Consider the following 13,001-nt stretch of genomic DNA (forward strand, 5'->3'; position numbering starts at 1 on the left):
CTAGCACGAGCATTTCGCACCAAATAATTTTTTCTACTCTTCGTCACTTGTCAACAACACATGCTGACAGCAAAAAACCGCATTCATTTGGAATTTCGTTTTTCTTTTTAAATGTGGCAACGAAAGAGTTTGCGTGTTCATGAAAAAGAGATATTGCCACAGCGTGTTTAATCATTTCGCAAATTGCTTTGTAAGCCGACAAAGCGGTGCTTTCACAATACAATCAATCTTTTGAACACTTTTTTGTCATCGGCGGAAAAACAACACGCGCGCATATGCAAATGAACGGCGGAGAAACAAAATTTTGGACATGTCAAACGAATGTGCGAGTGTTCGTGTGCATTGCATTGACATACAACGCACGTGGAGAGAGAGAGAGAGAGAGAAAGAGAGAGAGAGAGAGAGAGAGAGAGAGAGGGGGGGGGGAACTAGTGGCTCGGAAAATGAGCGTAATGGAAAAAAGGCTGCCTTTGAATAGGTGTAATCAAAAAGGGCGAGCGAACTAGAGGGCATTATGAAAACGCTATCGGCACTTGCAGCCTTTCCAAATCATCGATTGACCGGCTGGAATGGAAATTCGAAACCAAATTTTATCTAATCCCAGCAAAAAGCGGCAAACAGATTTCTCCAAAAGAAGCAAAGCGAGAGACGCTAAAAGGCTTTTTGACAAATGCAATATCGCGCCGAGTTGAAAGCGAGAGAGATGCCGATCGCAAAACAGACGGAAATGAGAAACAAAACCTTCCCATTTGTTATCTGCTTATGAAAAGAGAATATTAAAACGGGCATTACTCATTGTCAGCGGTGCGGCGATATCGTAATATTGAGTTTCATTCTAGATGAGGTAGCCAACCGTGCGTTCAGCCAGACGAGAACTCTGAAATAATAATTGCACCGCACGAGGCTCGGGATGTAATCTTATCAAGAAGTCCTGGTTTGCAAATTAGCCTGGCCGTCGGCCAGTTGAGCTAACCAAGTTGCTCGGACAACTTGCCAAACAATTTGCACCTGCTTGCCAGCTAACGAGCCTTAGCAATCTCTTCCTCTTAATAAGAACAAAATGCAAATGCTCACTTTGATAAACAACCACAAGTGTTTGCTCGTCGAAGCCGGAGAGCGTGTTTCGCGAGCCGAGAAGTCACACAACGACTAATTTGTTTCGTCAAAACTAATTATAAGCTCATTGTAGGCAAGCCACATGTGCAACTTCTCATTCTGCCGCTTGCACTGCAAATCCGTTGAAAACAGCAACAATTATTGCATGACGAAGTGAGAGCAAATTAAAAAATCTTGCCGCATGCACTATCTGGACTATTTTCTGCAATATTATTCTGCAAATATATTTTTTGCAATTGAAAATACAATATATTGCACGCATATATAACTAAAAACAGGGTTAATATATTGCAGTTCCTGCCTCGGCCATGGCAATATGCAACGATTTCGCTATTCTAGCTAGAAAAGGGTTTTTTTCGAAATGAAAGAAGATATATATTTACAATTGTTGCATATTGATATGGCCGAGGCAGGAAATACTCGCTCATCCGAGCGTGGCCGCCGACACGTGAGTATGATAATCGTTACTGCGACGGGAGAGGAGCAAAAGTGACCTGCCGTGCAGGTTGCATACGCTGACAGGCGATCCCCATAAGTTGCACTGAAAATTATCATCCACAAACCCCCGCGCAAAGTAATTTCTTCTGGCAAAGCAATTAACAATATGGCTGCAATCTAGGTTGCGTGGTAAAGTGTGAAATTAAAGTAAAAAATTTGATTTTTTGGGGGGTTATGAGGTGAAAAATAAACCTGGCGGGGTCTTGAACAAATCTTCTCTTTAATAAAACAGTCACTTATTGGCGACTAAGTCTATCAGAATACAAGGACCTTTAAACAGAATTCATAATCGACTTTAGAATTAACAATTTAAGAGAATTGACTTGAAGAACAATTTAAAATTAGAAAAGAATTTACCCGAACGAGCCGGGCCCTTCTCAATTAAACGCTCGGAACAATTACAGATGCGACTTGTTGGCTCGTGTGTCCGGCGAAAACTAATTTAAATTCAGAATCTCTCTATGTTGCATAAACGAATTTCTAACAAATATCGTCTAACAATCATTAATAACAATACCCTAGACCAAAAGTGAAAAAGGAGTGGGAGCTCGGCTCCGCAACCACTACACATATATACATATTGCTATATTATTTGTATTTTTAACATATTAAAGCAAATTATTCTTCACAATAGGATTTTCGAGATTGCTGCTGAATTTTGGAGAGATTGTTGCAAAAAATTGAAAATGAAACTATTTAGGCTGATTTCCTTTTGCACATAGATATGATCCCCTAATGTGCCCTTAATTGGTCAACCCAGATCGACTCAATTTTCTTAATGGTTGTTGAGCATTGTTTGCTATTGGGTACGATGCTAATGTACCAACCAATAGCAGTTTTGTTCTACTCGTTCTGTTTTGTGCGAGCTCTCACCCTGCAATATTAGTTTTATATAAAAGAATACTGGAAACATAAATGAATGCTAGTCTTCTAATGTTTATAATTTTATAAATCTTCTTATTTCGCGCACCAGTTAAAAAAGTAGTTTTATTAGCTTTTATGTATTTAGTTTTCATTTTGGTCGTGAGTAAGACTTTGCGAGTGAAACAATGAATTTAAACATATCTCTTCGCAAAAAAATGTGTTCTGGTGGCGAAGAGAAGTGAGTGTCTCGAGGGCTTACCGTCCATTTTGGGGTCCAACGTTGGGCACGTAGGACGAGCTGGCTGTGATGGCGGCGTCTGGGATGTCACCGTTCTCCATTCCCAGGGGCAGGTCGCAGTCACCTGCAACAGGCAAATCAAATCACATTAATATTCTCCGCCTCTCAGCAGCGAAAAGAACGGAAAAGACCGGAAAGCGACAGCACAAAGCGAGATGCGAATATCGAAGTGCGCCGACGAACTGCTTACTTATTAAATTGCTTTTCTCTCCGTTCTCCGACAGACTTGGTGTTGAGAAAGAGAGAAAAGAGGAAAATTCCCCGCCACGTCTCAGCGCCAACGCTAATTTCCAATTCTGACAATGAGACGCTGAGTTTGAAATCTTTTGAGCAACAAATTATAACAGAAAATTTGCTGTTCGAGTATAAAAGGAAAGAATTGTTATTTTTATTGACTGCTCTTTTTGCTCGAAGATTTTTATTTATTACTCAACTTATGCATTGCTCTTATACTTAATTTATTTTAGGATTAAATTAGTTCCTAAGCTTGCCACTTTGTTAAGTAAGATCCAAAGGGGGCTCAAAATGTATCCAGTTCTTTTACACCAATTTAAAGTAGAGACGAGCGTTGGTAGGTTATTTTGATTTTTTGACTATTGACTGTTGATTTAAATATAAAAAAATCATTAAAAAACCCACAAATCTGACATCTTGGTCTTTCTTGGTTCTTTGAGATTTTCTGACTGCAATTTTATTATTCGAAAATAAAAATTCAGGTGAATTAAATTTTAGATCTAAAATTTAAACTTTATATTTCCAAGGTAACAAACACCTATGAATTTCTTCCAATATTGTCAATTTTTAGCACGAACAAGTGTGAGCGTCAGGGCACAGGTTACAACCCTGGCTCATTGCGATTCAAATCACACGCTTTCACCTCGCTCATTCAGCATTTGCGGGCATGGGCGATAAGGTGTATAATAATTAGATTTGCGGTGCTATCGGCATTTGCACGTGTGTACGTGTTTGTATGTGTATCATGGAATAAATTAGCGCGCAAGAGCGCGAGGGATGGTCGAAATTACCTGCTCATCATGAGAGCTGTTTGATGGATTGATAAATAAATAGCTTTGATGTGTTGCGAACAATGGCACACAGGGGTGGTTTGGGGTGCACAGGACGGAAGGGGGTGCCTTGCGAGGCATTGATTGCGTGTTAGCTCGCGCAGCGAACAAAAGCCTGTTTAATTAGATGACAAAAGCGCGCGAGGATTAAAAAATAATTGGACTTTGCAGCCACAATTACGATCATAATTAATCAGTCGCACCGCTTCTGGCAAATCATTGCAGCCTACAATTAGTTCACGGCTGACGTAGTAATAATTACAGATAATTAGTATAATTATGGTTTTAACTCATATCTGCAAAAAAAGGATTGTGTGATTCAATTTATTGGTTTCCTGACTTCTGACTGGTCAACTGATCAGTTTTGACTGTAGATAATAGTGGTGTCGATAATCAATTAATTATTGATTTCGTTTTTGAAACTCGTCATAGACTCTATTTTTGAATTCCCACAAGGCAAACAAAACGGAGACCGAACATTTGTAATGTTCGTTTTTTTATTATTTTTTGATAGATATTTTTATAAATAATAAACCAAATGCAAAAACTCATGCTCTACAAAATATTTTCTGCAGTGCAATATTTAGCTGAATCAATCAAGGGCCGGCCAATTTGAGGATAGAAATTAGATGCAATGTTGCCACAGTCCAATGTTAGGATATTTTGAATTTTAAGTATTTCTAACAGACATATTTATCACCATTACAAATCAGAATTCTGATTTGATAAATTGAAAAATATAATACATATTTATTCATTCCAGAGAGCGCGTTGGAGACATTTGACCGTCATGAGGGCCATGCTCGATTCTTCCAATGAAATCGATTCATCTGCTTTGAAGCTGCAGCCGTAAATAAAATTTGCTTCAAGATGGTGCAGCACAAGCAAAAGCACAGCTGGCCGAGACGAAACGAGCAAAATGTGCATTTCAAAGCAATTGCACTTGCAACAACCTCGGCAGAAGACATGCAGTGTAAGAGTGTATCTTATTGAAATTCAAATGCGCAGCGTTCGAGCAATGAAAAAGCAAAATTCCACCTTTGCAGTTTGCCTTTTGCTCTGCGGTGTGTCTGTTATATGTGTATATGTGTATGAGTATTTATTACGAACGGCGTGAAATTTACAGCTCCGCCAAGCACGATTCATGGCTGCATAATAAAGAGTAAATCTCGCTCACAATCCGGCCGCCAATTCTCATTGGAGCCGCGCAGTACTTTTCATTTTCGACGCCGTACATCTCAGCCATCGAAATGCTTGCGATAACCCTTGCCCCCTAAATGTTTGTTTGAAATGAATCCATTATTCTTGCAATAAATAGAACATTCTTCCTGCTGAGGCTTTCCAGTGTCATTGAGATATCATAGTTCAGACGTGATTTATTTACAGGTATAAATATTGTGTTTCAACAAATTTCGGAATTTCCTTTTTGCAATTACAAAAAACTACAAAAAATCCATTTCTGTTAAATTTCATGTCCAACACTAAGGCAAATCAAAAAATTTAAATGATATAGTAAGTAGTGCAAGAGCTTGAATGCAATATTTGAGCCCAAAGAACTTTCATTTGTATCAAAATAAATTAACAAAGTTGAACTTAAATTGAATCAGAATCGCATTTTGGTTTGAGGAAACGAGAGTATAATACCACCTCTCCGAATTTGAGTGAAAATACGACCATATTGAAATTGGAGCGTTACGCTACGTGTGTGCTTGCGTGCGAGTTAGCTCAAAATGATTGTTTGCTTTGCCAGCTAGCCGCTTTATTGAATTAAAGCATTTGGGCAAGAGAGCTGGCGCGCCGACCCCTTTGTCTGCGATTGCATCGCACGCTTAATTACAAACTAATGTGTCCTGATAATACTAAAAAAATATGCATGCACTCTGATGGCAGATTGTTCTTGACTAGTAGAGAACTGCAGCAGACATAAAATGTGGTACAGAAAATCGGAAATTCAAATAAATTTGGTTAACTCTCCTAAGCTCTAGCTGCTTTCTGTATCCTTCCTATTTTACTATTATGCTAGTTACCTGAAGTTGTGACTCACTTATTTGCATTAAAATAGTAGTTCCTGGTTCATTCGATATGCCTTTTAACTATTATATTTTTTAATTCAAATCATGTCCAAACTTGTCAATCTTAATAATTTGGCACTTGAAGCTTAAAATGCTAGAGTATATTTTTGCTTCATTGAAGAAAAATACAGTAAGATATCTTTCCAGTGAAATTTATTCTACATCTTGAAATAATCTTATTTACCTAATTTAAAATGTGTTTTGCTAAATCTCCAGGCTCAGCCTGCCTTATTCTCAGAAAGACACTTGACTCGCGTCTCAAGTTTCGCTTGCAGGCCTCAGTCACCGCGAGGGTCGCGTGCTCGTAATATGCATTTCTGCTTTTCGGGGGCCAATTTTCTCCCTCCACTTCTCTTTCTCTTCGTGCAGGCGAGACAAACGAGAAAGTGGCGTGCATGTGTGCGGTCTAGATGCTGTGCGAAGCTACGACGGAGTTTCGCACTTTATTGAATTGCGATACGCGCGCGCGGATCCTAATGCTGGCGGCGCCAAATTCAATTTCCACCGCCGCTTTGTACTGTGGAATATCGGCTGCGAAACGCGCTGATCGAATCACACAAGCCGACGCATTAAACGCCAAAATGCACGCTATAGCTCGCTTGTCGCAGCTTTTCGCGCACTAAAAGCCCGCAATTGGAGAATGTGTGTGTTGTGTGTGTGTGCCATTTGCACGCCCGAATCCGCTTAGAATATCCACCGTTAACATCGGCTTTTGGCGAACGAGCGAGTAAGTGGCCTCGACTGCAAACGGAATTTGCTGCGTTAATTGGCTTTTGCTGCTTACTCGACTGATCTCACTAAGGAATTTGCGTACAAGGACTAACTTATCCAAGTTGAGTTCATAAGCCTTGAAACCAATATCTAAAAATAGCAAATTGACTGTACAATCGATCACGATACATAAAAATTGCCAGCCATATTTCAATTGACAGATTTAAAAATCTTTGAAGGGGTATTTTATTTACATATTATATATAAACCAACCCAGAGAAAGAAGACACAAATTGAAACGCTAGACATTCGTCCTGTGAAATTAATTCACGCATGCTTGAAAGGTGCGAACCAGCAAGTAGCAAGTCAGAGAGCTTTCGCAATCCTCCCAAATCCAAATGAACTCGATTTTACCTTTTACACAGTTCGTGCGCAAGAGAATTTTAATTAAGTCAGTCACGGCGAGAAATTTTTTGATTTCCCTGAAAAAAGTCCAATATCGCTAGCAGAATCCTACTACGCTGGAACTGCACTGAAACGAAGCCTGGTGTGTCAAAAGATTGGTAGAGCGAAAGGGCTGCACGCCTGTTCCTTCGTATTTCTGGTTAAATGGTCAAGATTTGTGCAACGATAAGAGAGTCTCTCCCTGTTAGGGTGACCACATGATGTCTGCTGCACAAATATAAAGTTCCTTACTTCATTAAATATAGTTATATGTTAATTTTCGGCTCTAGAACAAGGACAGTTATGCTTTAGTCGCTGTTTCTATGAGTAAAAATTAAGTTATTCGTATAAGTTAAAAGGTATAGCTTTGCATTTGCTTACGAACACAAATATGAGAGACTGAGAAACCTTTTTTAACAATTTTCGCAGGCGCTATTTAATCTCCTAAGTCAACAATATTATTCGTTTTGGTGAGGATGAAAGACTATTACCTGGATTCTGGTTTGATTTTTATTTTAAAAGTTCTTCAGCTCAATACTGATACACCCTTACCCCATTATTTCTCACAAATCAATTATAAAATTGATAATTTCATTTAAGAAAACTGAGTTTTTCACTGATTCTGACTCACCAGCTTTTAAACAATATTTGAAGTCGATTAAACTGCGATCTGCCAAGAAACACGTGGTCTCAATCGAATTGATCTGGACTCTGGCCACCCTATTTTCTACTCGGGGTTCTGAGGGTGGAAATGCGAGAATTAGGGAGTGTGACCGGCCACGGAATCCATAATATGGGGCCGTGTGCTGCCGGCTGGCTGGCTGGCTGAGGCAAATCACTCCTTATTTACAGCCAGCCGCACCGCAAGCCGAGGAAAGAGAGAGAGAGTGAGAGAGAGAGAGAGAGAGAGAGAGAGAGAGAGAGAGAGAGAGAGAGAGAGAGAGAGAGAGAGAGAGATGAAAACTTACTTTGCGTGTGTGTGCCTGAGTCACAAATAAAAAATAAAAGGGCGAGCGCACGCCAAATCTACTGAGACGAATAAATAATACCACGCAGGGGAGAAGTGAATGCGTACAAATATACACGTATGCGCATGGATATGTGTGTTTGTCGGCGGAGAGTCAAATTTACTTTTGTACATGCGTGGACCGCAAACAAAACCGAAAAGCTATTACCGCCGTATATCAAACTCCTTTGTGCGTTGTTTGGATCGGTTATTTATCGAGCCATTGACAAAATATAACCTTATACATATTTCTATCCGCGGCTGTCTGCATGCATTGGCAGGAGCAACGCTCGCCAGGGACGTGAAAAATACTCGATTTCCACAAGGGGCATGCTGGCTCTTAATAATTCTACTTTAATAAAAAAAATTCAAGCGTCAATAAAAGAAAATTTAAAAAATTTCGAACCAAATACGGAATTTGGAAATTTATAGGAAGGGGAGTCTACTTCTCATTTATGAAATTTGACTTCGAATGGACAAATTTACGGTTGGAGCGGGTTGGAGTTAAATTTTTACACAGTATAAATAATGACTGGGATTTTCGCATAATATTCCTTGGCAAAACCATTAGGGCTGTCCATCATTATGCGAGAAAAATGTTTAAAAAAATCATTCATTTGATAGTTTGGGTGATTGTCTATTATTTCATTCCTCTGATTTGCAATATTGGTTAATTACATTATATTCAAACTGCAATTTTTCTAAGCCAAAGTTTTCAACATTAGACAAAAAACGTACAAATATGCCAAGAAAATTTTTCCTTCCATTTCATCAATCTTTTTTTCTTTAAAGACAAATATTTTGTCAGATTTTCATTGCTCACGTCCCGAATGCATGCATGTGCGCTCGTGTGTGGATGTTAAGCCAGAGCTGCGGGGCAAGAGATTTATTTGCGATCCTACACGGAAAATTTATCATTCTCGTGCCGGCGAGGCGTCCTATAAAAATGCAATGAGAGCAGCCTGCAGAAATGGCCAGCGATTCCATGCATAATAGCCACGCGCAAAATAACAATCATCCGTCAAAGCGCAGTTTTTCTTGCTGACTGAGGAACGAGTATTCAATGTCTGCGCTGCGCATTTGGAAGGCAAACCCAACTGCTGGAAATATAACAAATGGCGAGTACGCTTTTCGATCGCTGCTGTGTGTGTTTGCCTTTCGAATTCCACACGCTGCCGGTGCAGAAATTTGCAAGTTAGATTGCTCTCGCCGCCGCCGCCGCTGCTGCTGTCGGATTTTGTCTCAGCGGATTTTTATTAACTCCGCAGAGAATGGTGAATTATTGAACATCCGATTCGCGAGTGTTGAAAAGTTATGGAGGCTCGTCTGGTGTATGCATTAAATATTGGCCGAGTCTTCGCTTTTCCGATGCGAAACCAATTCAATCGTCTGCCGCACGAAATTTCGCTCACAATACGTTGAATTCAGTTTTGACTCATAAAAAAATATTTGAGTCTGCTCAAGCCAATGCTAGGTATCCAATAAGATTTATAAGTGAAACAATTCAAACTGACACTCATAGAGAATGTATCTTTAGGTTGCACACAAATACATTTTCACGGCATGAGATTGTGAGTTTTGTAAAGAAATCATTTTTTTCCACCATGTAGAAAAATGTGTCTTACACGCAAAACAAAAGAGTCTTATCGACTCTGCATAGAAAAGAAACGCTTTTGGAGCGCGGGGAGTACGTTTTAAAGAATATTTCAACAACAGTAAAGACACAAAGCGGGCGCGAGCATCGATTTTTCAATAAAAAACGGTGAAACAAGCTCTTCAACACACAATCTCTGGGGAGCAGAATTTTTCTCCGGCCTCGTTAGCCCTCCACGGTAATAATTTTCTCCCCCAAATCATTTGCAGGCGGACGTGCGGTGCACATAAAGTTATTGATATCATGCAAGAATCAGATCCATTAGCGGCACTTAAGAGGGGGCGCGCGAGTCAAGGGTAAAAAAGAAAGCGAGCAAATTATTTAGCATGACTTGCAAGCTGGAATGAGCAGCCAAGGCAAGGGTGTGCGGCAAGATAAAGAGTTTTATTTGCATGGCTACAACCTCATCTGGCGGCGAAAAATACGACAGCGCCGACATTACAATTGCAAAATATCTGCGGCCGGGCAAGAAGCGAAGTTTTACGTTCGCCAGCACCAGCCGCCGGCGAGCAAAAAAGCGCTTTAAATACTTATGTAAATGCAAATAAATATGCAAATGTGCGCGCGCTCCGGCATTAAATGAATGAAATATTTAAACGTCATTTATAAAACTCGGCCACTCCACAGGCCTTTTTCCTATTTTTTTTTTATCTGCTGCAGGCAGCCGTGTACAACGTCAACTGCTAATAAGCGCCCGCAAGGGACCTCTAAAGGAGAACCGCGTACCGAGATGCAACACAATTGCAGAAATAAAATAAATAACCAAAAAGTAGCAATATATTAACGTGATTTTTAAGGCAAAATAATTTTTTCTTTTTTTAGTGCATTGGCTTCCATTAAACAATATCATCAATATACCTTTGAATTTTGATCAACTTATTTCTAGGAGTTTCTATTTTGTACTAGGTGTTCTGTAAAAAATTGCATGGTTCCAGTGCAGGAACAAAGATAATTTTTAAATCTAGTCAGTCTTGAAAAAAAGAGTTCTCTCTCGGACTCCTTTCCGTTTCTCTATTTTATATTAGCACAGCTTGTTTTAACGTCACATTCTTCGGGTGCAATCAGGACTGCCAACAGCACGCTGTTTTTCACTGCAGATTGTTTGTCTGTTTGCTTCTCGACTGCATAATCACAAATAATTAATTTTAACCTCGCACTGAATCGAGGTCGGCGTGCTCTGGACTCTGCATTCAAAACAGCTTCTGCTCACTACTTGCAACAAGCATGTGAATGCTCTCTACATTTGACGCGCGCAATCTCTTCTCTTGCGGCGCTTATTTGCATTTACAATTTTAGTAATGTATTTGTGCGTCACTACTTTGCATTTACTAGCAAAACAAAATTAATCGGACAAATGTGCTTTTTAAATAAGTAAAAGACCGTTGACACGTTTTATCTGTTAGCAAACACACATTCCTCTTGACTTCATCGATTTTACGCAGTTGTTAAATTCAATAAATGAAGAAAAACAAAAATCTGCTAATATTAAATTCAAGCTTTCTTTGAACCTTCGGAAGAGTGAACCATTTTTCTCACGATGTCTTTCAGAAAATGAGTGAATTTATCACTGTTTGAAGAGGATTTGAAGTAGGCAATCTGCTTTCACTTCATCAATCAATCTCAATGTCATATTTGCCTGAGAAGTCGTCAGATCGGAAACGTCTTTGGAACGCTTAATTCCCAATTTGGCAGGGCTCTCCAACTTTTCGACTGCTGCCACTTGTTCCACTTTCCACCCTTGAAAAGATTAACGCCCGCCCCGCCGAGAAGAAAAGCATTAATTACAACAATGAAAGAGTGCCAATTTGAAGGGTCTCTCGTTCCCTCGCACTTCTACTTCGACCTTCAAAGTCAGAACTCACCGAAACGTACAGACAGCATTAATTTACTGCCTTTGTAATCACACGCAGACTTAATTATTCATTTTTTAATTAGCACACGCGTCAAGAATCAAGCGCTGTTTTCATGCTGCGATAGGCAATTTCCACAATTCTGACGAACCTCAAAGGCCAGTCTGCGTTATTTGATCTGTATCCACTCGGCTGAGCCCGTTTTTCGCGCGAAAACCGCAAAAAGCAGCGTTTTGTGTTGCGTGCAAATTCAGCGAGTTTCATTCCAACATGAAAGGACAAGAACTAAACTAGAAAGGCAGTGAAAGTAATTCTAATCATTAAATATTAGAAAAATAATGGAAAATTTTATAACCTATATTATCTCACAAAATATATTCACCGATTTTGACCTCACATCTTTTAGCATCATCTACTATTACATTTAGTTTTCCTTATAGACATTTTAACTCTAATATTTGAAAAGTGCGACCACTCGAGGTTGTTTTCATGTTGAATATAATTAAAACCAGGCTTCATCCTCGTTGTCAAATTAAACCCTGGTTTTAATTATATTCAACATTTTAACTCTACTCAGAAACAATAAAAATTGTCTACTTGAATGAAGAGAGATGTGAAATTTACACCACACGAATGAAAGTTTTTTTTTCAATGTTCAGATTCCCCTCAAAGTTATTATAGCGATTAAAAAAGCTAAAAATCAGAACTTTCCTTGCACCTAATTAAACATCAAATTGATTGGAAATCCCATTTTATTCATCGACGGCTAAAACGTCTATATCTCGGTTGTCGCAAAAACGAAACCTTTTTTGTTCGATGAGATGGAAAATTAATGAGGGTGTCGCGCCGTCTGAAAACAACAGCCTGGGGTTGTTATTAATAACAGGGGTTGCCTAGCTATCTTGCGTGCCAATCAAGCGCTGAACTCGCGGTTTGAGTGTGCGAATAAAACGGGCGGCAGGGATAATATTACCAGGAAGAGCCTCTATAAGTTGGGCCGGTTTAAAATTTCATTAGGGTGGGGCACCTGACAGACGCAGCTGCCGTCGCCCTTCTACAACAATCTCGACGCGCTTGATTTGCGTCTCTATTCCACCCAGAGAAAGGGTTGCCTGCAAGTCTCTCAAAGCAAAGCAGATTTATCTGATAAGTTTAAGATGTGTGTTTCAAGTATCATCTTTGATGTTCGATGATCGGTATTTTCTAAATTGGTTATCGGGGACGATAAATAATAATAATATTGGAAACACATCACGAAAATAGTTTTATCACGAAAGGTTTATTGATTAATACGTATTACAAGCCCGTTCGTTGGAAAATCCCTCATTGAGATCAAATCATTACAATTTAATGTATAACTGTTATAAATGGAGTTTTGCATGCATAGCAAACGTTCCGTCTCTTGTGAGCATTTTGTTGGCTGC

At 39.4% G+C, this 13,001-nt stretch overlaps 1 protein-coding gene across 2 annotated transcripts in view; it reads right to left on the reverse strand.

Annotated features, from left to right (window-relative positions):
* The window catches only part of LOC135935308 (discoidin domain-containing receptor 2-like), a 114,357-nt gene that overhangs the window by 60,333 nt on the left and 41,023 nt on the right, over positions 1-13,001 (reverse strand). For both annotated transcript variants that reach the window (XM_065477660.1, XM_065477584.1), the window contains exon 3: positions 2,738-2,840. In XM_065477660.1, the coding sequence (XP_065333732.1) occupies positions 2,738-2,840 (103 nt within the window). The remainder of the gene's footprint in view (positions 1-2,737; positions 2,841-13,001) is intronic.

The sequence above is a fragment of the Cloeon dipterum genome, chromosome 1 (genome assembly GCF_949628265.1).
Source record: "Cloeon dipterum chromosome 1, ieCloDipt1.1, whole genome shotgun sequence".
In the NCBI taxonomy this organism is placed as follows: Eukaryota; Metazoa; Arthropoda; class Insecta; order Ephemeroptera; family Baetidae; genus Cloeon; species Cloeon dipterum.